Source organism: Cololabis saira, chromosome 5, assembly GCF_033807715.1.
Source record: "Cololabis saira isolate AMF1-May2022 chromosome 5, fColSai1.1, whole genome shotgun sequence".
Lineage (NCBI taxonomy): Eukaryota > Metazoa > Chordata > Actinopteri > Beloniformes > Belonidae > Cololabis > Cololabis saira.
Genome location: NC_084591.1, coordinates 11,095,897 through 11,123,403, shown reverse-complemented (window position 1 = coordinate 11,123,403; position 27,507 = coordinate 11,095,897). Strand labels below are relative to the sequence as shown.

The 27,507-nt window shown below is 41.9% G+C and overlaps 1 protein-coding gene across 2 annotated transcripts in view; it reads left to right on the top strand.

Moving 5' to 3' along the window:
* The window catches only part of si:dkey-106n21.1 (solute carrier family 23 member 2), a 124,487-nt gene that overhangs the window by 71,712 nt on the left and 25,268 nt on the right, over positions 1 to 27,507 (top strand). For both annotated transcript variants that reach the window (XM_061720913.1, XM_061720914.1), the window contains one exon: positions 16,020 to 16,273. In XM_061720913.1, coding sequence (XP_061576897.1) covers positions 16,020 to 16,273 — 254 coding nt within the window. The remainder of the gene's footprint in view (positions 1 to 16,019; positions 16,274 to 27,507) is intronic.

Here is a 27,507-nt window from a genome sequence, read left to right as displayed (position 1 = left end):
TTATTACTTGCACATGTTACCTGTACATAGTGGTTCACAATTGAGCCAGAGATCAGTCCAAAGTTATGGCGAGTACAAATGTGACACTATTTCTTATTTGCGACGCTCAAATGAAAATAAACAGTTTTATATGGAATCATCACCAATACGCACCATGGTGACTCACTGGAAATTGTCCTTGTGAAATGTCTTTGGCAGGACTCTCCGCCTATGAAAAGGGAGAATATTTGGAACAGAAGTGAGAGAATAAAACCTAATGATCTGCTGGTTTCAGCCTGTCATCCTCGTTTCCTGGAGGAAAATACAGGAAACTTTACTGCCGCAGTGATCGCGCAGGGGTGTAGAAGCAGAAGAGAAAGTGTTTCAAGGGTAAAGAGATGAGAAAGGATGCTGAAAGTGTGTTGAACAGTGAAATTCAGATTCAACTGTGATGGTTGGGGTCAAGGTGTCCACAAGATGTCCCTCTCTCTCACTAAAACCCGGATTTAAGAGGATAACTTGCTGCTAATCATCAGCGCTTGAAGAAAGGTCCTACAACAGATTATTTACCAGTTAGAACTATAAAAACAACATTTATAGTCTTATTTTCATCAGACAATTGAGGTTTTAGAATAGATGTTTCATACCTGCGACAGTTTTGGCTGCGAACTCCAGCCGTCGTCAATGCATCGTCCGACGTGAGAGGGCTGGGCTTCACAACCGAAACCCCGGCAGGTATGAAACATCAACCTGCTTTGGAAACCAGTTTAACCCAAAATTAGACCATGCAACATTCGTGGAAATAAATGCAATTAACTAAAAGTCAACGCATCCACACCTCAGACTTTACAGGCCCTACTGAGTATATTAAATATTCAATTCCATGACGACACAAGGAGACTAAATAAGTGGCATTCGGCTAGTTTGGAAGGGTGTCCAAACGAAAGCCTCTCCTGTCTAAAGCCTGGTTTATGGTTCTGTGTTAAATCAATGCAGAGCCAACGCCGTAGGGTACGCGGCTACACAGGAGGCTCTCCGTAGCCTACGCGGTAGCCTGACGTGCACCTCCCAAAAACTGTAACTACGCGTCGAGGCGACACAGACCCAACGCAGACCGAGAGGGCTGTGATTGGTTTGCTTGGTAGCAACGCATTTCCGGTTCCAGACTCCACCATCCCCGCCATTTTTAAACATCTTGTTGGGGTTCATCTTGTTGTGGTTCATATAATAGTTTAACGTAGTTTCTTTTTTATATAGATAACTGTATAGGTATATTAATAGGTTAACTTGTCATATTTGAACAATTTCAATAATATTAGCCAAGAGTGCCACAGCACACTATGTTATTCTGCCATGAAGCCAGAAGCTAAACAAAGAATCAACTAGACTACGACAAACCATTCAGGAAAAGAACGCAACCCCCTAGCACTCTGGGGGAGTATTGCACCGCGGCGAAATGGAGTGACGGAGAAGTTCGAAGGGTTCACGACGGCGTAATGGCAACGGCGTAGGCTCTGCGTTGGTTTAACGCAGAACCATAAATCAGGCTTAAAGCGATCACAGTGGCAGCATTTTAAGGGAAATATCTCGTACCTACCGTCAAGCATGGTGGTGGAGGGGTGATGGAATGGTGTCGTGGTGCAGCCGCAGGACCTGGACACCTTTTGAGTCATTGAACCACAAACTCTTCTGTATACTAGAGGTTTCTGGAGGTTTCTGGAGGTCACCTGTCAAATAGCTTAAGTTATCACTGCTAAAGATGGATCTTCAAGCAACCGAATCATGGGACTGTTTAGCATTGGCCACGTGATATTCTTTTCCTGACATGGTCACCTGGTTGGGTAGCATTTCATGTACGGATGCCGTAGGCCTTGAAGAGTGGGCCAGGTGTTCAAGCCTTGGCCCGTGGCCCCCATTTCCCATCCTGCTACTGTCACTTCTGCAGATTTGGGGTGGATCATCTGTCCTCTCCACTCTTTTCTCTCCTCCCACTCTGCTCAAAACGCGTTCCTGTGCGATCCGGGTCTATAGAGGGAATGCATTGACGTCACTTCCCCACTGAACCAGCCCCCTTACTCGCACTGAGTGGCAAAACATCAGCAAAAATGGCTGCGACTAGTGGAGAAGACGGGATAACAGACGATTATCGACTTAAATAAAGGCAGTTCGACTTGACAGTGACCCGTACAGTTACCCCAAGAACCAGTGGTCCATGGACATTAATATTTGGTCACGAATCCAGTTTCCTGATATTTATATTTACTTACCGTAGATGACCAAATAGTCGCCCGCGCGCAAATACGCGCCTGTGCTCTAATAGCCGCCGGGGTCCGAGCCCATTTGGCATAATAACGCCGGTTCAATTAAACGCCCGGGTGACTACCGGTAATAACCTGGTAATAACACTGTATTTGCATTGTATTGTATACAGTATAGTTCATACTGCTCTGATCAGCTCCGTGTGTGCCCACCCGATCAAAGGTTATGGGGATTCTTTATTATTTATAATTTTATTTTTTTATATATTAAAATCCCAAAATATGGGGGGCTTCCGGTTGGTGAGCAGATGGAGTAGACGTGTTTTGCGAGTGCTCCCGTGAGTGCCAAACTTTTTAAACCACCAAGCCCTCAAACTTTCAAACTTTTTCCTTTAAAAAGGATTCCCTGTTGCTGTTTTTCTTTTTTTTTGTCTCGAACGAGCCCACTTACCTCCGAGATGGCTTCGAAGAGTGGCAAGTCGGGCAAAAAGGACGATGCTGGCGCTGTCTTAACCCTGGCGGCCATTACCACGCTGCTGGAGGAACACCGAGGTGCCCTGGCCGCCGAGTTCAAAAATACTTTCAGTCAGCTCGACTCCAAACGCGGCTCGCGGTCGAGGACCATGGCCAACGTGTTTCGTCCCTTGAACTCGCCACAGAAGACCTCAGCCAGCGAGTTACGGACCTTGAAGGCATCTGCTCGACTCTACGGGATGATAATGCTCGGCTAAAGGCTAAGGTGGTGGATTTGGAAAGCCGAAGCAGAAGGCAGAACATCCGTATCCTGGGTTTACCGGAGTCGACCAAGGCGGGTCTCCTGCGGCTTTCTTCTCCAAGCTGCTGTGTGAGGTGTTCGGGAACGATACGCTGCCGTCACCGCCAGAAATAGACAGAGCGCACCGCTCTCTCGCCGCCAAGCTGGCCCCGGGACAGAGACCAGTCGACCGGTCATCCTGCGCCTGCACCGGTACCAGACGAAGGATCTCCTCGTGAGGGAAGCGCGACGGAGAGGAAAGCTGGAATATCACGGCCACCCAATCCGGGTCGTGGAGGATTACAGCCCCGAAGTTGCCAGCCAACGAGCGGAATACAGCGGAGTCATGTCGGAGCTCTATCACCTGGGTCTGAAGCCGGCTCTGCTCTTCCCCGCCCGGCTCCGGCTCACGCTGTCCGGGGGGGCCAGGAAGTGGATCGGCTCCGTGGATGAGGCGCGCAAATTCATCACGAGTCGCAGCAAAACTTCAAACCCGTCGTAACGGGACTGTTGGAAGCTGTCACGGCTCCGCCCTGCAGCCCGGTGTGGTTCACTGACGCTCACTGACTGACTTTTTTTTCTCTCTCTTTTTTTTACGTGAGTCATTTTATTATTCCTGAGGGGAGGGTGAGTACCCCGCGACAACTGTTTTTTTCAGTCTTTTTTTTTGCCTGAAATCTTTTCGGGGTTAGTGTGTTTAGAACAGTATTTTCCCTGTTGTTAGTTTGACTGCCCCTTTGCAAATATTATTAATTTGCAGTTCTTTTTGGCTATTTGAGGGAAGGGGGAAAAAAGGGGAAAAATAAGTGGTGAAGAGGGAGAGAAAAAAAAAAAACGAAAAAATAAAAGCTTGTCCGATTTACCTATACGTTTTGTAATAATTGTAAGCTGTTAACCTTACTTTTACGCTGCTTAAGTCGGAAGTTTTATATTTTATATTTTTGTACAAATATTTCTGGGCTCATATCGGGACTTCCAGGTCAAGATTTGAGAGGGTATTTCTTTTTTTTATTTATATCTACACGTTTTAAGGTGCTAATATGTATACACCCATGATACGGGAGCAAAAGCTATTAGTGTGTAGGATAGGAAGATGCGTTATTGCACTTTGTTTGTTTTGAAGAGCTTGCTGCTTTTTTTTTATTTTTCTATAGCAGCTGTCTTAGTTGGGGTGGGTGGGTCGGGGGGATATGTCACTGCCAGAAACTTTGCATTAACTCTTTTCAACTCATTACTTAATGTGGGTCACATTCAACCTCCTTTCCGTTTTCTTTTTTTTTGCCTAGGTCATTGTGCACACCTCCTAATTTTTCTTCTTAGATATTATGAGTAGATACTTGAAGTTGGTGAGCTGGAATGTTAAGGGTCTGAATCACCCTGTTAAAAGGAAAAGGATCTTCTCACATCTAAAACACCTTAAAACAGAAATAGCCTTTCTACAAGAAACTCATATTCGCAGTTCTGATAATAGCCGCCTGTTCCCGAGGTGGTCAGGGCAGGGATTTCACTCCTCCTTTCAAGCTAAGGCCCGAGGAGTTTCAGTTCTGATCAGTCAGGATGTTTCATTTGAGCAGCACAATGTGATTTCTGACAAGTTTGGTCGCTACGTGATCGTTTCTGGGAAATTATTCAATACATTGGTCGTACTTGTGAACGTTTATGCCCCTAATTCAGATGATGCAGTCTTTTTTGAACGACTGTTTTCACTGCTCCCTGACCTTAATACATATTCTCTCATACTTGGTGGTGATTTTAATTGCTGGCTCGACCCAGTCCTAGACCGATCCTCTACCAACCCCGGCACAGCAAGTAAGTCAGCCCGTCTTATTCAGGCGTTCCTTTCTGACTACGGTGTTTGTGATGTGTGGCGTTCTTTACATCCATGTGACAGAGAATACTCCTTTTTCTCACAAGTGCACCACACATACTCAAGGATTGATTATTTTTTTATTGATAATCAACTGATTCCCCTGGTTCATTCCTGTGCTTATCAGAGCATTGTTATTTCCGACCACGCTCCTGTGGTCCTAACCATGTCCCTTCCTGACCTACCTCAGAGAGGCGGACAGTGGCGATTCAATTCAACTCTGCTGTCGGACACAAATTTTGTTAAATCAATGGAAACGGAAATAGCCTTTTTCCTATCCACGAATATGACTCCAGGAATGTCTAGTCTAACTGTCTGGGATTCCCTCAAGACTTATCTCCGGGGACAGATTATATCCTACACTGCTAGGGTGAGGCAAAAATCTTATAGGGAGCGATCAGACCTTGCCCGCCAAATCAAAGAGGTCGATGAAGAATATTCTCGGACTAAATCCCCAGATCTTTACAAAAAGCGGCTAGAACTTAAAACTAAATTTGACCTGCTTACCACTCACCCAATTGAACAGTCACTTCTGAAAAGTAAAACCAGGTTTTATGTTTATGGAGACAAATCTGACAAATCATTAGCCAATCAACTTAAAGGCTCTAAGGCTAAACAAAATATTTCTAAGATTCGATTACCAAATGGCCATGTAACTACAGATCACTTACTCATAAATGAAGCATTCAGGGACTTTTATACCCAGCTATACACCTCGGAATCTCAGACTGATCGAGATGAGATTGCGGACTTTTTAAATAGTCTTAGTGTTCCCAGTCTTTCACCAGATCTAAGGAAGACATTAGAAGAACCGATATCCCTGATGGAGATAACTCGAGCCATTTTATCACTGCAGTCGGGTAAATGTCCTGGCCCTGATGGCTTCCCGGCGGAATTTCTAAAGAAATTTTCTACTCTGCTTTCCCCATTGCTATCTACAGTTCTTTCAGAATCCTTCAGCCACGGTTCCCTCCCTCCTTCATTTTCAGAGGCCTGTGTCACCCTCATAGCTAAAAAAGGGAAGGATCCTACTGAATGCGCCTCCTACAGGCCCATCTCCCTCTTAAACACAGATGCTAAAATCTTAGCTAAAGTCCTAGCCCATAGGCTGGAGAATGCCCTCCCCACAATTATATCTGAAGACCAAACTGGCTTCATTAAAGGTAGGCAGTCTTACTTCAACACAAGGCAACAGTTCAATATTATCTACTCTGCCTCTGAGGCTATCCCTGAATGCGTTGTCTCTCTGGATGCGGAGAAAGCATTTGACCGCGTCGAATGGGATTATCTCTTTGCTGTGCTGGACAGGTTTGGTTTTGGTCCGAACTTTGCTCTGTGGATTAAACTTCTCTATTTGTACCCAACAGCCTCAATTTGTACTAACTCTCAACGGTCAAAACCATTTAATCTGCATCGTGGAACCCGTCAGGGGTGCCCCCTTAGTCCCATGCTTTTTGACATGGCTATCGAGCCGCTTGCCACAGCGCTCCAATCTTGTGAGGATGTGTCCGGTATCTGGAGAGGTGGCAGGGAACATAAGGTCTCGCTTTATGCCGATGACCTCTTGCTTTTCATCTCTCACCCTCTGGCCTCATTACCCCCTGCGCTGTCGCTTCTCGGTCAGTTTGGGAAACTCTCAGGCTATAAACTGAATCTCAGCAAAAGTGAGCTTTTCCCTACCAATCTCGAATCGCATGCTTTAGACCTTTCCAATTTTCCCTTTAAAATCGTAAATGACAAATTCTCCTATTTAGGCATATCTGTGACAAGGAAACACAAAGACCTGCTCCAAGAGAATCTTATCTCATTGTTAAATGAGACCAAACAAATCCTTACACAATGGTCACCCCTGTCAATGTCTCTTGTGGGTCGCATCAATTCAGTTAAAATGACCATTTTACCTAAATTTTTGTACCTTTTCCAGACCTTACCACTCTTTATTCCTGGTTCTTTTTTTCAGTCCCTTGACTCAGTTATATCTTCATACCTATGGCGGGGTAAACGGCCACGTTTGAACAAGACTCACCTTCAAAAAATAAAGTCTGCAGGTGGTCTGGCCCTCCCAAACTTTCGTTATTATTATTGGGCTGCTAACCTGCGCTGCCTTGCATTCTGGTCCTTCTACAGCGACGGCGCTGACCGCCCTGACTGGGTGGCGATGGAGTTACATCCAACTGATGACCTGTCAATTCCTGCCCTACTCGGCTCCTCACTTCCACTTCCTTCACTTAAATCAATCAAAAACCCAGTGGTTAAACACTCTCTTAGAATTTGGGCCCAATTTAGGAAGTTTTTTGGCTTTCACAGCTTCTCTCTTCTTAGCCCCATTGCATCAAATCACTTTTTCAAACCATCCCTTGAGGACTCCACCTTCCAGGAATGGCACAGGAGGGGTATGATTCGTTTTAGAGATATGTTCATAGACGGCACCGTGGCATCTTTTGAGCAGTTAAGTAGTAAATTCAGCCTTCCAAAATCACATTTCTTTAGGTATCTTCAGGCTAGACATTTTGTTCTTTCCCAGACACCCAGCCCTGGTGCATCGATAGGCTTGACCACAGTTGACAAAGTTCTTGCCACAGACCCATTCAAAAAGGGGCTCATTTCGTCTTTCTATGGCATGTTGCTGGATCTTAGGAGTGCCCCTACAGATAAATTCAAAGCAGCATGGGAGCAGGACTTAGGGCTTCCCTTATCAGAGGATACCTGGGAGTCCATACTTAAACTGGTTAATACAACCTCCCTGTGCGCACGTCACTGCTTAATTAGGGCTCGAGCACCTTCAGTGCGAAGGCCCTATTGTATCTGTAGGAATTTTTCTTCTTTCTTTCTTTCTTTCTTTCTTTCTTTCTTTCTTTCTTTCTTTCTTTCTTTCTTTCTTTCTTTCTTTCTTTCTTTCTTTCTTTCTTTCTTTCTTTCTTTCTTTCTTTCTTTCTTTCTTTCTTTCTTTCTTTCTTTCTTTCTTTCTTTCTTTCTTTCTTTCTTTCTTTCTTCTGACGAAAGGAGGGCCTTTTTGCCCCCCTAAACGTGCCCAAAAAGTCAGCAAATTTTGCATACAAGTCAGGCCTGGCGAAAAATTTGATATTTAATGGTTTACATTAATGGGCGTGGCAAAATGGCTCAACAGCGCCCCCCGGAAAACTTTGTGCCTCAAGCCCCATAATACGGTTTGACGTATATGCACGAAAATCGCTACACACCTGTATCAGTACACAACTTAAAGAAAAGTCTCTTGGTGACATGGCCGAAACCGAACAGGATGTTGGCCATTTTGAATTAATCGTGTCACTTTGGCGCAATTTATGCCATTCCTTCGGCAGTTAATACGGCCCGAACCGTAACGTGCCCCCAAGTGTGTTATACATCAAAATGTGCGTCTCCATCCTGCGACAACACACATTACTTTTCTCTTTCAAAAGCGTTACCGTGGCGACGCTAGACACCAAAAAGCGCGCCCACCCTTCATCTGGTTGGTTCAGACAGAAAAAACTTTGCGCCTCAAGCCCCATAATACGGTTTGACGTACATGAACGAAAATCGGTACGCACCTGTATCATGTCGCAACTTAAAGAAAAGTCTCTTGGCGCCATGGCCGAAACCGAACAGGAAGTCGGCCATTTTGAACATTCTGAATTAATCGCATAATTTTGGAGCAATATGAGCCATTCCTTCGAGAATTAATACGACCCGAACCGTAACGTGCACCCAGGTGTGTTATACATCAAAATGTGCGTCTACGTGCATTACTTTTCTCTTTCAAAAGTGTTACCGTGGCGACGCTAGATGCCAAAAAGCGCGCCCCCCTTCATCTGATTGGTCCATATTTGATAGTTCCCCAAAAGTCACCAAATTTTGCATGCAAGGCAGGCCTGGCGATAAATTTGATATTTCATGGTTTGCATTAATGGGCGTGGCAAAATGGCTCAACAGCGCCCCCCGGAAAACTTTGTGCCTCAAGCCCCACAATACGGTTTGACGTACATGCACGAAAATCGGTACACACCTGTATCATGTTGCAACTTAAAGAAAAGTCTCTTGGCGCCATGACCGAAACCGAACAGGAAGTCAGCCATTTTGAATTAATTGTGTAATTTTGGCGCAATTTATGCCATTCCTTCGGCAATTAATACGGCCCGAACCGTAACGTGCACCCATGTGTGTTATACCTCAAAATGTGCGTCTCCATCCTGCCGCATTACAACACGCATTACTTTTCTCTTTCAAAAGTGTTACCGTGGCGACGCTAGATGCCAAAAAGCGCGCCTCCCCTTTATCTGATTGGTACATATTTGATAGTTCTCCAAAAGTCACCAAATTTTGCATGCAAGCCAGGCTTGGCGATAAATTTGATATTTCATTGTTTGCATGAATGGGCGTGGCCTAACGGCTCAACAGCGCCCCCTAGAATACTTTTCTCTGCCATAACTTTTGAATGGTTTGACATAAAGCGTCGTGAGTGGTGTCATGAGACTCTGTATTGAGTCCTTGAGCTTCATTGGCCTGAATTAGCCCCGCCCCTTCTTCTGATTGGTTGTCCCTTTTTTCTGCTATAACTTTTGAATGGTTTGACATAGGAAGTCGTGGGTGGTGTCATGGGACTCTGTAATGAGTCCTTAAGCTTCGTTGGCCTTAATTAGCCCCGCCCCTTATTCTGATTGGTTGTCCCGATTTTCTGCTATAACTTTTGAATGGTTTGACATAGAGAGTCGTGGGTGGTGTCATCAGATTCTTTATGGAGCCCTTGACCTTCATTGGCCTGAATTAGCCCCGCCCCTTCTTCTGATTAGTTGTCCCTTTTTTCTGCTATAACTTTTGAATGGTTTGACATAGGAAGTCGTGGGTGGTGTAATTTCTGATATGCTTATGGGGGGCGGTGGCCATGAGTGCGAGGGCCCGTTCATCGCTGCTTGCAGCTTTAATTCAGTTTAAAGTGGTACACAGGGCTCATATTTCCAAAGCAAAGTTATCCTCCATGTACCCAGATATTAGTCCATACTGTGTAAGATGTAAAGTAGCAGAAGCCTCTCTCATCCACATGTACTGGTCCTGCCCATGTCTAAACAAGTACTGGATGGAAGTATTTCATACTCTCTCTCTGGTGCTTAAAATCAGATTAGAACCAAACCCACTGACTGCCCTGTTTGGGGTCATGGAGGGAGGAAGGAAGTTAACCACTGCACAGGGGCACACTTTGTCTTTTGCCTCCCTTTTGGCTCGTCGGGCAATTCTGTTCAGGTGCAAGGATCCCTTCCCTCCTACTCGTGCACTGGCTGGAAGACATCATGTCCTGCTTAAAACTGGAGAAAATTAGATACTCTCTTCAGCAATCAAATAAGTTCCAGAAAGTGTGGGGACCTTTTCTAGAAGCATTCCAGACCCTGTGAACTATACTTCATATTTCTTTTGTATCCCTAGTGCAGGCTTTTGATGTTAGAATGACCTCATATTGTGATTAGTAATCTGGCAGTGACAGGGGAGGGATTAGTTTGGTCTGTAGTTTGTTTTTGTTACTATTTTATATCTTTTCATACTGTTTGTTTTTTATATTTTGTACACTGGTGTATGCTATGATCAACATGCCCATGCCTAATCAAAATGTTTGTAATTGACATTCAGCATTTCACCTTTTTCTTTTTTTACCTTGTGAAAATTCCAATAAAAAGATCTTGAATTAAAAAAAAAATCCCAAAATATCTGTACCGTTTCTGATTGGGTGTGTGCACTGCGAATCATTTTTAGACACAACAAAGAGCGCGTACTGCAAAAGTTGTGTCTCGGCGGAGGAACCCGGCGTCCCAGCAAAATGAGAAGAGAAAAAAGAGGTTTTCTGAAGAGCAGACAGCGCACACACTGAAGGCTGATTTATGGTTCCGCGTTACACCAACGCAGAGCCTACGGTGCAGGGTACGCCGTAAGGCTGATATATGGTTCCGCGTTACACCAACGCAGAGCCTACGGCGTAGGCTACGCGGCGACCCGCACCGTACGTGGAAATGCGCTCTTTTTTTTTGCTATTAAAACATGATTTGTAATGTGAATTTGCAAAACTTAAACTACAAATAATAGTTTTTTGACGTGACATCAGAGATTGCGCATGCTCTCTGTGAAAGGATAAGTCAAATCGGGTCGCAGCTGCTTCAACTGTGATTCCTTCACGAGGAGCGACCAGGATTTCAAACACGGTTGATTTTCTTGCGACCTCATGATTCGTGATCGGGAGCTCGTCGTGAGGTGTTGTGTTGTGTACAGTGTGTACAATTTTAGTTCCAGTGGTACTATGGTGATCTCATATGTTCTTTGTAAGTAATGGTCTGGTGCTGCTCATTGCAAAAATAAATTGTAGCCTGGTGCAAATACCCGCCTGGTTCTTATAAACGCCTGGGGTCCAAGTGGATTTAGCATATTAAACGCCCGGGCTACTAAATGGTCATCTACGGTAATTTCTACGCCGGGGAAATACACGAAGCAAAGCTTGAAGGCATACAAAACTCTTGACGCTTTGTCCTACTTCAAGGCAGGATTTGTTGGTGAAATTATTGATGAGGACACCGAACTTTATGATTTGACCGTTTAACGTTAGCTACCCAAAAATCCAACATTACCTGATACAAAACGGGAGCCGCAAATCCATTTTGCGGTGCCTGGAATCCAGTTGTTTCTGTGAATTGCAGCGACCCATTTGTCCATTTGTCTTATTTTTCGGCAGTCTGTAAAACGATAACTCCGATTTCTTGCTTAATCTATGAGTGTCCCACAACACAACAGCTCTTTCCCATTTTAGATGTTTTCGAGTTGCTCAAACTGAAAGTTTACGCTGCCAGTCTTTCTGCCACTCAGTGGGCGAAACCGGCTGTGAAGACGCATCTGTGACGTCATGCGCATTCCCTCTATATTTCTTTCCGTATCCCCGTTCCAGACCGATCCAGCTTACTTTCACCACTGTCAAAGGATTGGTGGTCCCAACCCCGCCCCCCCACCACTCATATGTCGTTGTGTCCTTGGGCAGCACACTTCACCCTCCTTGCCTCCAGTGAGGGCATCACTGGTGTATGAATGTATCACCAAGTGTGAATGAATAATGTGAGTATTGTGGGAGCTTTGAGTGTCCAAGAAAAGCACCATTTAAATCAAATCTATTATTATGAATAAAAGGCCCAAAAAATCTTTATTTATTTTTTCAAAAAAGCCTTATAAAAGATTGTACATATGCTACTACTGTGAAAAGGCAGCAGTTCAGCCGTGATGGCCCTCCTCAGAAAAAGGTTTTACACCCGTCAGCTAATTGAGCTGATGTTGAACAGCTCGCTTGTTTGCCTGTTTATGGTGGAATTTCAAGCCAAACACCAGTCGCAAAACAGTTGGCAAACTATCATAGAAATTGATGAAAGCTTTTCCATTTTCCCTGTTAAAGTTCTCTTTCTTTCTTCCCCATCCTTCCTCAGAGTTGCTCTCATAATTTTCCCAATTTTTTTCCCATGCATAGAGCGCTCACTTGGAATTTTCTGAAGTTTCCTTGATTGTTATCGAAAGGTCATCATGTAATATTTCAGAGGAGTTTTAGTGAAAATGTGTCACCCGTCTGCCTTTTTCATCAGCCTTTTCCTCTATGGGCTTGGACATTTGTGTACCTGCGAGACGCATCCCCAGTGAATAAAAACGAAAATATATACATCACATGTTCATCCACTTATGTTGACTTGTGTGCTCTTTAAAAAAAAACCGCAGCACATCGTAAAGCACATATAGTATATCAACATCGCAGAGCTTCTTGGTTTTTCCACAAGGGAGCTTCATCTTGTAGTGGTGCATAAAACAAGTACTTTCCAGCGTGCCGAGTGAAGGAGATTATGGTGCGTAGTAAAACAGTACGAGGTGTGTTTTCAGGCTGTAATTATAGTCTGAGCAACACTTTCTTGAATGTTTTTTTAACTGTTTTAAATGATGTATATGACTCAGACGGCTAAAGGTTTTTCATCGGATTTATGGGGGAAATTATTGTTCAACTGATCCATGAGCATCTGTTTATATTAGAACTGTTGTAACAGAGAACATTGTAAAAATAGTCATCGGCACGCACGTACAAATAAAATATACCCATGAAAGATCTGCGTGTTCGTTTGTCTGGTGCACCGTCAGAAAACAAGAACAGAATCAAATGTATACAAGCTTTATTATATCATGCACAATATTTTCTGGCCTGAGCTACACTTGTCTCAAATCATAGATGTAGGAGAGAAATGCACACGGTGGTCATCGATCCAGTCGTATTTACTGTATACTGAAAAAGGAGGTGTTTTGTAGGTTTATAGGTTTATGGAACCAGCTCCCGGGAAAGACACCTAAACATGTCAAACTTTCAGCCCTACAGTATATCTCTGTTGACTGTTTCTTACTTGAGATGTAAACTCTGCAAAGATCGAAGATAAATAAAACTTTAAACTTTACCCTACCTATCACATTTAAAACATCTGTTTCTCTTCATAGTTTTACCTAAAGAAGAGAACTCAGCTAAACAGTCTTAACAGTGAGGTCTTAAAAAAACAGGAGGTGGTCCTGCCCTCAGATTAACCACTGGTGTAGAATCTTATAGAAAAACACTTTAAGCAATTTCAAAAAACCTTTAAGCAATTTCATAAAATCCTAACACCCTCTTTAAATTTTAAGGTTTTAAGTGTCCTACATAGGCAATAAAAAAATAATAATTTACTTCTAGAATTAAACAAAGAGAGCCGCAGATGAACAGTAACACGACATACGCTGTGAAAATCAACGTCAACATGAAGAATCAGTTCCTCCTTTTGTCAGCATGAATTTAAGGTGATCTGATACCAACATATTATTAACCATTATTAACCATATATGCAGAAAAGTAGAAAAAAAATAAAATAAGGTGATCTGAAACTTCTAGAGTAGCTTTGCACCCAGCTTTTTGTTTGCTGCTAATTGTTTTGTTTGCTGGACGCTTGACAGTGGGAGGTTGTGTGGAGGTCATGTTCTGGGTCTCTGGAAAGCGCCTAGAGACAACCTCTGTTGTAATAAACGCTATATAGATTGAATTGAATTGAATTTAAACTTCTTCATTCCTTCAACTCCAACACCACATATAAATCATTGCTTTTTTATTGTAGACTTGAAACAAAATTAAATACCCAGTATGAGCATTTGTAATAGCACAACTGTTGTGTCTAGCTTAGCTTAGCAAAAGTTAATTACAGACTGGAAAATAGACCGTACCAGTCGCATTACCTCTTTCCACCTTTTAACAACATTATCTAGCCACAAACACTTCCGGACAAATGATGTCCGAGGCGATAAGAGTTGAGATATGTTCACCGCACGTTTGCAGCGGACCCTTCCTCATCCATATTCTGCTCCTCTCGGAGTGTGCAAACTCAAATGTTTAACCACAAGAGGGCTCCATGCAACTGACGAATTAAAGCCAATGCAATAAGCATATTCACCTTAAATAGAAGGGCAGAATACTCATGGACTACTAAGACATGGGCATCCACAGAGCCTAGTTGTTTCCAAACTATTTTTGACTCTATTTGGTGCCAAAAACTAGGCTGTCTTGCTGTGATAATCAGAGAATTTGACGTTTTTTTTTAACTAAATGCATTAAAATTAATTGAATTTCTTTGAATATGTTTTTGTATTTTCTTGCTAGCATGAGACGGAGCATTTTCTGGAACTGACGTCATTGTACCACATTGTTTCCTCTAAAATGCACAAACATGCTGGTTGCCCACGCAACATGGACAATTTACACACCACCTGCAGATGCACAAACTGCATGTGATCAGTTTTCATGTTCCTCCAAATCCAGCAGCGAACTGGCCCGCCCTGAAATGTTGTGGAAAATGGAAAAACTTTGATTTGTTTTACCTTCTTAAAAAAGTGGGTAGCAGAAATGCAAAATATTTAAATGTTAAAGTCACTTTCTTTAAATAAATAGTGAGTTTGTAACAGGTGCTCCAACAATTTTAGTCTTCATTTTTGTAATTATACACCATATTTACACATAAATATAATGACAATCAATGTGAAGTATTTTATAAGTATTCAAAGTATTCAAAATACAATACAATACAATAACGGAATAAATTACAGAATACATTTTAAGGCAAATATTCAGTATTCATTAACTAAATACAATTTCAAAGTATTCTACCCAACACTGGTCATATACAAAGGGTGTGCCACAGGGAGCTATTTTTCATCTACTTTTCTTCACTGTTTTTATAATTAAATTGAATTAAAATTAAAATAGAATTGTAGTCATTCGGACTACAACAGTTTAAAAGGAATCAAAAGCGTCTTTGAGATCAAATAGATCAAATGTATTATTATTATTAAAAGAAAAAAGTACATTCGCTAGATTTCTGGCACGGTAAAATGAATTGCATCCACTGAGCCATGGTTGGTCCACTTTCCCTCAGGACCAAGAGGTTTCTTTGGAGACATTTTAGAAACCGCGGAAGCTCTTGCCTTTGTGGATGCGCTTTACCTGGAGAACGTGGCCATAGGAGGAAATTCTGCCCTCTATGACATCATAGAGAGCCTATGATTAAAAAAAGAATTGTCAGCCTCCTGAAAACCAGGTTATAATAATGCTGTAGATAAGTGAGAAAACATGTAAAAGTAAAATATGGGAAAGTGTGGGAATGACATGGGAAAGAATACTTTTTGATTCTTTTGCCAGTGCTTGTACATAGTTGAAGGTATGTGGACTTCATATCTTTTTACTGTCAGTTCTGGGATGGGTTCACAATAAGAACATGTTATAATATATTAGAAAATAAAACCCCAGCATGATATTTGGTTACATCCAGATGTGTGTTTAGCAGACTTAAAAGGTCGGCATGGTGTGCAATGTTCTGGCAGATGACTTGCACAGCAGGTTTGTATAAGTCCCTCTTGCAAAAAAGAAAAAAAAAAACAAAGAAAAACAGGGATTTCAAGTGGAATGCAATGATGTGTATTACGTTGACATATGCCGAGATGGAATAATATGTGATATATGATAAAATATCATGTCTGAAATAAAAAAAATAGGTCAAAGTAAAACATTTGAATCGCAGATGCACCAAAAGATGGAGCAAGAAGTCTTAAAGTTTTTGACTAAGCTTACAAACAGAGATACTCTGTACTCTGTCTGCAGGCCAGTGGGGTTTACCCACGGTGAGTCTGTCCTCGGTGCTCGGCATGATGGCAGGAGTCTTGGCATCGACCATGGAATCCATCGGTGACTACTACGCCTGCGCTCGTCTGTCGGGTGCCCCTCCACCACCCACTCACGCCATCAACCGAGGCATCGCCGTGGAGGGCATCGGCTGCATTCTGGCTGCACTTTGGGGAACTGGGAATGGCACCACCTCCTACAGCCAGAACATCGCTGCACTTGGAATTACCAAGGTACACGACACCTACTTTTCCACTTACTAAACACATCATTACATCCCTTCTCCCTGTAGTCTACTTTGAAATTCTGTAGAGGACCGCAGTGCACAAAGGACACATGTGGCAGTCTTTTCTCCTCAAAACTGCTCTTCTTTTATAAAGGTTGTTGGAAACAACAGTTAGTCTTTGTGAACACTCTTTGCTGTGTGGACCAGCATCTCTAAATGTTTAAATACTCCTCCACAAAACAGGATTTACACCCGTTGTTTTGTGCCAGATCCATAAATGCCAGCAGATGATACTGAAACAACACACAATATTTACAGTTCCTTTGCAAACGTATTCACAGCCCTTTATTGCTGCATTACCACCTTGAAAAGCTAATAGATTTTTTGGGGCGGTTGTATCAGTTCATTTATGCACAACTTTGGAGATGAGAAATATATTTTATTGAGAAACAATGAAAAAGACACATACACAAACTACAGCATGAGTGACTACTAGGGGTGTAACGAAACACTAATCTCACGATAGGGTACGATACACGATATTGAGGTCACGATAACGATACGATATTATAGTAGTATTTTTTTAACAACCTTGAATGGGGAACATATGACTGGAAAAAATTGTCTTTTATTTGAAAGACACAAAATACAAAACAATGCTGTGCGTTTGCCCTATTGTTACAGTTTGTAATGCTTTATAACTGTTTAAGTTTTAAAGAGCAAGCAAGGCCAGCCATTTCCCACAAACTGAACTAAAAGTAAATGTCAGGTTTGCATTATGCATCTTCAGTTTTATACAATTAAAAATATTTTGCCACAAACTGAATAGTTTCTCTCATGTATGACTTGACTTTTTTCTTTTCCAGAAATTTAACAACTAAAATGAAATAAATAAATAAATATATAAAAGTAAATAAATAAACTATGAAAAGTCCCAAACTCAAAATGCAACATGACTGTTATTGAGCTTATGGCAGAGCTCAGAGCTTCAGCCACATGCTCCCAGCCTGAGGCTGTAAGGTGAACCCCGTTATCGTTTCATCCGCTCCCACCTTTGGGGACGACACGATCTTTACATCATAAAAAAGATTGATTCATGCTCACCTTATAAGTAAAATTTCGGAGCTCAAAACCCTGCAAGAGTCCCGTGATCAGGACCGCAAAACGGTACTGGTTTCTTCTGAGCGTAGTAAGATTTTGGTCCGCTGGTAGAGGCGCGGTCATCACGTGATCCCGCTTCACCAATAGGATGCGCGTTACTAGTAAACACAATATATTAATATTAATAACCCAATATCGCGCTACAGTTTGTCACCTCCACGAAACGTATCGTGACGTTTTTGTATCGTGAAATTTCGTGGCATGATATATTGTTACACCCCTAGTGACTACTCACCTCCCACAAAGGCAGTACTCTTTTGAGCCACCTTTTGCAACTCATGAGCTTGGCACCTCTTTCCACTGGCATTTTCACCAATTTTTCAAGGCAAAACTATTCCAGCTCCTTCAAGTTGGATGAGTTCCACTGGTAAACAGTAATGTTTAAATCAGACCACAGACTCTCAATTTTATTGACTGGTCCATGCCAACACATTTGAACGCTCTCTCTTAAATCACTTGTCTGACTTAGGCAGTACGCTTAAGGTCATTGTCCTGCTGGAAGCGGAGTTTCCCCGTGTGCGGTGGCATCAATCGTCTCAGTTCTGACGAGCTTCCCAGTCTGCTAGTGAAACGGGAGAATGCGCATGCAGCGTCATTTGACGTCACATCCGCAGGACAGCGCGGGAAATTCTGGCCCGGAATTGCAGCACATTTTGCAGCACACAGCCTGTTCAAGGCAACGGAGAGATACACTAGAGGGCTCATTCTTTCTGGTTTGGAACGCTTCATCTGACATTATTACTAGAAAACACATTTTTTTTCATAAATCCTGCCTCAATCCTGCCTCATGCTCCTTTAAAGTACAGCCTTGTTTCCAACTACAACTTTTTTATTTGTTTGTCTTTTGTTTTTTGGCCATGAGTCCATGAACCACAATCCGGTGTGGCAGAGCAGAGCTGAATATGTCTTTGAGTTAAATTTATGTTTACATTGTGCATGAAGCCTACTTTTCACCAATGCATCTGTGTCCAAAATCTGTTACCTTGTGGCCTGTGCACGCTCACAACACGTGTGACTGCAGAACAACAGCACGGACAGTTGTTTTGAGGAGACTCTGCAGGGGAATTATCAGACCTCCACAACGCTTCACTGATTAAAAATGCATGGATGGAAAACTGACCCAGATATACTACGAACAGATCTGTCTGCTCCACAGATTCCCTATTGGGTTCCCACACACAGACATGGATATTATGAACTCTGATTTACTTTTCTGTTGGTACTTATCTGTGAAAAGGAGATGCTCATAATATGAATTATTGTCATTAGAGCTACCCGTGAATGTTCTGCAACTCCTTTGATCCCTACCACAGTATTAGCCTGCTGGAAGAAAACAGGGGTAAACTTTAAATATCCCGGGGAATACGTGCATGCTGGATTCAAGGGGATTTAAGAGCATAGCCAAAGATTTTACCAGCTAGAGGGCGCCAGTCGTGAGTTTACATCAACAGACAACCCATCTCCTGTGAATCATAAGGAGGCAGAAAAAATGTCTCCCAAAACATTTGTGGCTTGTCAACATGCACTTTCGCAAATTCTTTAAAAGTTGAGTCCTCCTGGGTCCTCTACCAAAGAACCCAGTATTGTTTTATAGATGGATGGCGTGATCAGACGTTGACGTATATTTTCACTGGAGCTCGGCAAGAATGCCTTTGGAGTTTTTCCTTTGCTCTTTTTCTTCCATCCACTCTTTCATTATGATGCACCTCAGGGTGCGTTTCCTGCTGCAGCAGCGTCCTTGGATGTTGATTATGTTCCCATGGACCTTATACTTCTAGATAATTTATGCAGCTGTAGTCACAGAAGCTGCTCGAACATGGATGATCCAGAAGGTTTACTTTGGACTAGGTCCATAATGACTTACAGTATATCTCAAAAGTGAGTACACCCTTTAGATTTTTGCGAATATTCTCTTATATCTTTTCAGGGGATAACACTATCCTACTGAAACTTTGATATAACTTAAAGTAGTCAGTGTGCTACTTGAATAACAGTATAGATTTATTGTCCTTTGAAAATTACTCAGTACACAGCTGTTAATGTCTAAACAGCTGGCAACAAAAGTGAGTACACCGCATAGTGAACATGTCCTAATTGTGCACAATGATGTTGTTTTCCCGCCCTGGTGTCATGTGACTCATTAGTGTTAAAAGGATTCAGGTGTAAATGATAAGCAGGGCTGTTAAATTTGGTGTTTTGGGCACAATTCTCTCTGAATGCTGGACAACATGGCACCTCATGGCAAGGAACTCTCTGAGCGGCTGAAAAAAATGATTATTGCGCTTCACAAAGATGGCCTTGGCTATAAGAAGATTGCCAACACCATGAAAATGAGTTGCAGCGCAGTGGCTAAGATCATACAGCGGTTTTCCAGGACAGGTTCCACTCGGAACAGGCCTCGCCAGGGTCGACCAAAGAAGTTGAGTCCACGTGCTCAGCGTCATATCCAGAGGTTGGTTTCCAAAAATAGACGTGCGAGTGCTTCCAGCATTGCTGCAGAGGTTGCAGAAGTGGGATGTCAGCCTGTCAATGCCCAGACCATAGGCCGCACACTGCATCAAATCGGTTTGTATGGCCGCCCCAGACAGAAGCCTCTTCTGAAACCGATGCATAAGAAAGCCTGCAAATAGTTTGCTGAAGACAATGAATCCAAGAACATGAGTTACTGGAACCATGTCCTGTGGTCTGATGAGACCAAAATAAACCTGTTTGGGTCGTGGGTCCGGCGTGTGTGGCGGCACCCTGGTGAGGAGTACCAAGACAAATGTGTTTTGCCTACAGTCAAGCATGGTGGTGGCAGCATCATGGTCTGGGGCTGCATGAGTGCTGCCGGCACTGGGGAGCTGCATTTCATTGAGGGACACATGAATTCCAATATATACTGTGACATCCTGCAGCAGAGCATGATCCCCTCTCTTCGGGAACTGGGCTGTAGGGCAGTTTTCCAACATGATAATGACCCAAAACACACCTCCAAGATGACAACGGCCTTGCTGAAGAAGCTGGAGGTTAAGGTGATGGACTGGCCAAGTTTGTCTCCAGACCTAAACCCAATTGAGCACATGTGGGGCATCTTCAAGAGGAAGGTGGAGGAGTGCAAGGTGTCCAACATCCGTGCGCTCCGTGATGTCGTCATGGAGAAGTGGAAGAAAATTCCAGAAGCAACCTGTGCAGCTCTGGTGAATTCCATGCCCAGGAGGGTTAAAGCAGTGCTAGATAGCAATGGTGATCACACAAAATATTGACACTTTGGGCATAATTTAGACATGTTCACTATGGGGTGTACTCACTTTTGTTGCCAGCTGTTTAGACATTAACAGCTGTGTACTGAGTAATTTTCAATGGACAATAAATCTATACTGTTATTCAAGCAGCACACTGACTACTTTAGGTTATATCAAAGTTTCATTAAGATAGTGTTATCCCCTGAAAGGATATGACAGAATATTTGCAAAAATCTAAAGGGTGTACTCACTTTTGAGATATACTGTATGTCCATTTTAGGGATGATGACAATTGTCAATAAATCATTCCTTCTCAGACTTCCACTGATTGCAGGAATATCTCCGACAAGTGCTTTTTGTTCAGGAGGAATGAAAAGGTCAGTGCGCTGTAAGCGTAATAAAAAATCCCACACGATAAGGGTTCATTTTGTTCGGTACATTTACAATCATTCCAACCTATTTGTAAGGGCAAATTATTAAGTGTGTGACTTGACTAGAAACAGCTGAAATTCATAGTTCCAAAACCTTCATCTATCTTTGTATTTGATGTGATGTCACTGGAGTTACGTTGTAAAAAAAAAGAAAAGAGCAACAAACACTTCTGGTCGCACAGGAGGAGGTGGGAAGTTAAGAGCTGCAGCGAGTTTGGCAAGAGCGATATCCTTAAAGTTTCTTGCTCCTTCCAGTTTAAAAACAAAAATAAAAACAAATTTAAACTGTAGCAACCTCGTGCTACTGGGGTGGACCGACAGGACAAAAGACACGGGGTTTAGTGCAGAAATTCTTAAACTTTATTTCACCAAGACATGTATCCAGCACACAGCAGCTCTGTCATCCCTGACGCGCATTACTTTTCTCTTTCAAAAGCGTTACCGTGGCGACACTAGACGCCAAAAAACGCCCCCCCCCCCCCCCCCTTCATCTGATTGGTCCATATTTGATAGTTCCCCAAAAGTCACCAAATTTTTCATGCAAGCCAAGCCTGTTGATAAATTTGATATTTCATGGTTTGCATTAATAGGCGTGGCAAGATGGCTCAACAGCACCCTCTAGAAAACTTTTCTCTGGCATAACTTTTGAATGGTTTGACATAAAGACTCGTTGGTGATGTCATCGGACTCAGTATTGAGTCCTTGACCTTCTTTGGCCTGAATTAGCCCCGCCCCTTCTTCTGATTGGTTGTCCCTATCTTCTGCTATAACTTTTGAATGGTTTGACATAGAGAGTCGTGGGTGGTGTCATCGGACTCGGTTTTGAGTACTTGACCTTCATTGGTGCAAATTAACCCCGCCCCCTCTTCTGATTGGTCGATATTTGATAGTTCCTATTTTCTGCCATAAATTTTGAATGGTTTGACATAGAGAGTCGTGGGTGGTGTCATCGGACTCAGTTTTGAGTCCTTGACCTTAATTGGTGCAAATTGCACATGCAAGGGCCAGTTCATCGCTGCTTGCAGCTTTAATTATTGATTATTATTGTTTTGTTTTGTATTCACTACTGTTTCATGTTCGAAATAAAATTTCAATTCAATTCACTTCAATTCAAATCAATCTATGTATGAATTTATTTCATAGAAATACATTTTCATGAATATTCATATTGATAAAAGATAACAACTTGTAAATAAGATGCAGTTGTGTGATTGGCTTTTTCTGATCAGTTTTTCTGGAGCTTCTTTAGGGTCTTCTGATTGGTCAAATTTCTGTAAACTTCACGTCCGATGGGGCAGAGCCTTATGAACACGCACAACTGCTGCTGCTGTCGGGACAGAGCTCCTGTTTGCGTAAGATGTAAAAGAGATCAGAAATGCTAAAGCTGGAAAATGTATCCTCTCCCCTCCTCACGACCAAATACACATTCTTTCCAGATTCCAGTCCCCACCTTGTGACTTAGTTGGTTGAAGTTTGAAAATAAAGTCTTGCACCATAGATTTCATGAGACTTGAACACACTTGTACTTCTCTTTTCTTGATAGAGCTTATGGCATCTCAGGTAAAACTTCATTAATGAAACAGTATAAATCTGAAAACACAGAAAAGTGCACCAAGTTCACTTTACCAACTCTGACAAAAAAAAAAATTGCTTTTAAACATACTTTATATTAAATGGGTTTTTTATTTTTATTTTTTTGTACATATAAATATACACTCATACAAAACGTTTAAAAAAAGTTAATTCTAAGGAGTGATAATGATTTCTTAAAAAAACTGTATCTCCACTTTCTTTAGCAAATGTGTGAGAAAATCCGTAAATTATTAAGAAAAAATGTTCCTCTTAGAATGGTTGGGAGGAGCTTGCATATTTCTTCTTCTACCATCCATAATATCATTAAACCATTTTAAGGAATGTGGAGGAATTTCAGTGCAGAAAGGGCAAGTGCGTAAGAGTAAACTAGACACCCGTGATCTCCAGTCCGTCCGATGGCACTGGATCAAGACCCGTCATTCATCAATAGCTGATATAACCAGATGGATAAGCGATTGCTGAGGGATGCCTTTGTGGAGCAAAACATAACCACTTTCACAAATGCAGAGGAGAGAAAGGAGTTTTAGTATCCCAATAGTGCTGTGTGTTGAGTTGGAGTTTCCAGGCAGGCTACAGACGGTAGGTTTGTTAAGTTGTTCAGTTTTTCCTACTGCACCATCAGTGAGAGAACAGTTGAGTTCCTCACTAGGTCTATCGTTACCCTGGTTTCAAATATTAATAAACAAACTGCCAGGGGTGGGGCTTCAGGGGGGCTGGGGGGGCGGGACTCCCCTGGCCCGGGGCCCAATGGGGCGCGCCCCTGAGGCAGCAGGCCCTGCCCGCGAGATTTTTTTTTTTTTTTGTGGCACCACTTGGTTCATATTAGGTATAAAGCATCATATAATATGTTGTGCTGAGATTTTCACACTCACAGTTAACATTAAAACAAAAATTGCAAGTGAATCTCCAAATGTATTTTGGGTAAAATCGTTCGTCATCAACAGCCGTCTATTAACGTCATACGTCATCATCGACCACTTGTCAACAGAGCACCGTAATCCTACAGCCTGAACATGAGCAGGAGCTGGAAACACAATGGAGCAATAAAACGCAAAGAAAAAGAAAAAAGGGAGCAAGAAAAAGCCAAAGCTGCCCAAGCTAGACGCATATTTTGTTCGCCCTAATCCTCCTCCTGTGGGAGATGAACCTGATGTTGTTAGCAGCGATTCATCCCCGGGCCCGGGCCGCCAAAAGCTGCATCATGATCAGGGAGCAGGTTTACAAGTAGGCTACATTTATATATACAGTATATATTTATATATATATATATCCTTTATTTAACCAGGTAAAAAACGAATTGAGATTAAAACCTCTTTTTCAAGAGTGACCTGGCCAAAATGGCAGCATAAAAACAATACAACAATACATACATACAAACACAGACAGTCAGTCACACATTCCGTGGAAACAATAGTAAAACAATAGTAAAATTTACACAACGGGGCAGTCACAAGAACCGAGAGAGCTAATTTCTCTGTCTTTTAAAATTGATTTGAATTTACTCAAGGATACTAGATCAACCAATTTCAAGTCCTTCTGCGCATCATTCCAGGTTGAGGGGGCAGAAAACTTGACGATTTTTACCCAGTTCAGTTCTGGCTCTCGGGACCTGCATTTGAATAAAGTTCTGTGAGCGCAGGCCATAATGGCTGACATTTCTACACATGTGCACGCACAAATATGTAGGGAGACGTCCCAAATTGGATTTATAAATAAAAGTCAGCCAGTGGGAGAGTTCATGGACAGGTAAAGAAGGACAATTGGCAGCCGCATACAAAAAACATTGATGTACCTGATAGCTGCAACCGGTGATAAAACGCAAAGCACAATGATACACAGTATCTAATGTCTTTAAATACTGCTCAGGAGCGTTCATAAAAAGCAGATCGCCATAGTCCAACAAGGGTGAAAAAGTTGTTGTGACCAAATGTTTCCGGACCCGAAATGAAAAACATGATTTGTTCCTAAAAAAGAAACCTAATTTTAGTTTCAGCTTAGAAACAAGGTTATCAATATGAGATTTAAAAGACAAGTTGTCATCAATCAGAATGCCTAGATATGTATAAGAACTGACCAATTAAATGTCAATCCCCTGAACAGTTAACAACCTTGGAAGGTGAGATGGAAGCTGCTTGTCATTTGAAAAAAGCATGGTCTTCGATTTATCTGCGTTTAATACTAGCTTAAGATGAGTCAGACGGGATTAAACAGCATCAAAGGCAGTTTGGAAGAACTCAAGGGATTGTAACACTGACGAAGATGAACAATAAATAACTATCGTCCACATAGAAATGAGACACAGCATCAGCCAGATTATCACAAAGATTATTCACATAAATTGTGAACAGCAATGGCCCTAGTATGGAGCCTTGAGGTACGCCCTTTAGAACAGGAAGAAAGGAGAAAGAAGATCCAACGGCCTGGACACACTGTGTTCTACCTGATAAATAATTTGAGAACCAGTTTACAGCCTGGTCAGATAAGCCAATTTATAACAATCACAGACACATACTGTCAGCAAGAAAATGTGAGTTTGTGGTAAATTGTTGATATAGTAGCCCGGCCGCCTAGCTTATTTCCTTCTATGTCTCTCGGCTGTAGCGATGATAATAGGGACTCAGCAGCTGCAAAGGGCCCGGTCATATGCCCCGCCCCCCAGCCCAGCTCTGATATGTTCCGCTACTGCAAACTGCATGTGCATGTAAAAGTCCCTCAAAATTGTAGGTAAGAAGTGCCAGAGCTCGCTGTAATGAAAGATCACAACATTCTGAAGTTATTTAGCTGGATTTGGAGTTGCTGAAGTGATGAGGGGCCCTTTAAAACGACATTTAGAGGTGGGATTTCTCAAATGGCCGCTGCGACTGGTTTTCAGCATGGGTCCTGGAGAGGCATTATGTTTCAGAATCTTTTACCATTTCTGGGCTACTCTGGAACTGGTAAAATATTTACTCCTGCACATGCACAAACTTTACTGTGCAAAAAATTATGTCAATATTGTTAGTAACAGATGGTGTAATCCTACAAATATTATGACGGAGCGTCTCTACAACCCAGAAAATGAACTGTTGATTCGGAATTTCATGTTGTTTAACAAGAGCATTGACCAGCCCATAATTATAACCCTTCATAAAAAGTCTACAGTGACTTATAATTCTGACTGAAAGGCTTACTTTGGCTGTATTATCAATCAATAAGGGAACCGATGTGCTGTACGAGTGAATAAAAATACAACAAACACAGAAACCATAAAATAGCAATAAAGGCAATGCAAGGCAAGTTTATTTGTATAGCACAATTAGACACAAGGTAATTCAAAGTGCTTTACATCAACGTTAAAAGCGGCAAGACACAATTAAACAGTAAATAACAAATACAATGATAAGAAAGGAGGTAAAATAATAAAAAGCACAAGTTGTTAAAAAGTAAGGGCAGTAGAGTACAGCAGGTACACATCTCATTCTTAAAATGGCAAGAATTACGTTTCTATACGGTCAAAACGTACAAAGAACGGGTCAAATATAGTATTACAAAAGTAACCTGTAACAATTTGTACAGTGAATTAAACCAATTTTATAATTCTATGCCACAATGCCTATTTTAAGGTCTTATTTCACACAACTGACAAGAATTATGTTTCTATACGGTTAAAACGTACAAAGACCGTGTCAATGGCAAGAATTACGTTTTTATACGGTTTTATAATAATATATTATTTTATAATAAAAGCTGTAAGCAATGTCGACAAGGGAAAAGGGCCTACTGATGGTGCTTGCTGGAGTTAAAAGCCAGTGTAAAAAGACGAGTCCCATAAGCGACCAACAAGGCATCATTAAACTGAGATAAATAAAGATGTCTGTGTGTATTATCTTAGCAAACACTGACAGAACTTAAGAAAAAGAAGTCCAGTCCATTTCACATTTATTGTATGTAAGTAATCTTATGCACCAATCAGGGAAACATTTTTAAATTGGTCAACTTCATGCCCCCAAGACATTAGCAGCCGATCCTGCAGATCCACTAAATTCAATTCAGTTTAATCCACTTCTATTCAATAAAACTTTATTAATCCCTGAAGGGAAATTATATGTTGCAGGAACTGTTAGTATTTGAGTTTCTTAAAGGAGTTGTTGTACCTGGTTTTTGTTGTGGCCAGGAGGGATTTCCTGGACTGTTCTGTGACTCTCTGACTGAAGACACTGTTATTGAATTACCGTGATCTGAAGAAAATGCTCAGTGTTTTCCTTTATGTTTTTTATTTTATGAAGCATCCTTCTTTGCACAATCAGCTCAAGGACTGTAACTGCAGATGACGGTGGAGGAGATTCCATTCTCCACAAGAGACTAAAATACACAGCATCTTGCTGCTGTTGTTGTGATACACCTCTACCTTGATGCTGTTTTGTGTACATCATGTATGCATATATCATACATCTGTTGTCTGACCTAAATGTCGGAATAAGGTTTTTGTTTTATGTCTGACTTGAGAAAATAAAATGACTTGAGAAAATAAAATCAGGTCTATGGAGCGTGACGTGGTTGACCCAGTTTTCCCAGTATGAGTTGAATTTCTCCAATATATGATTAATAAATGCCGTTATCTTCTCCATTTTATAAGTGTCCATTGTAATTTCCATCCATACCTTTTCAAGTTGGGCTCTCCTGTGATAACCATTTCCTTGTAATAGTCTTTTTACAGGCCACTAGCAGGATATTCATTAAATGTTTATCTTATTTCAAAAAACATGGTCTTGGACTTCCGGTTATGGCGCGCTGCTGAGCGGACGTGTGGCAGAGAGCTCCCATGTAAAATCCGTATAATAAAAATCAGAAAG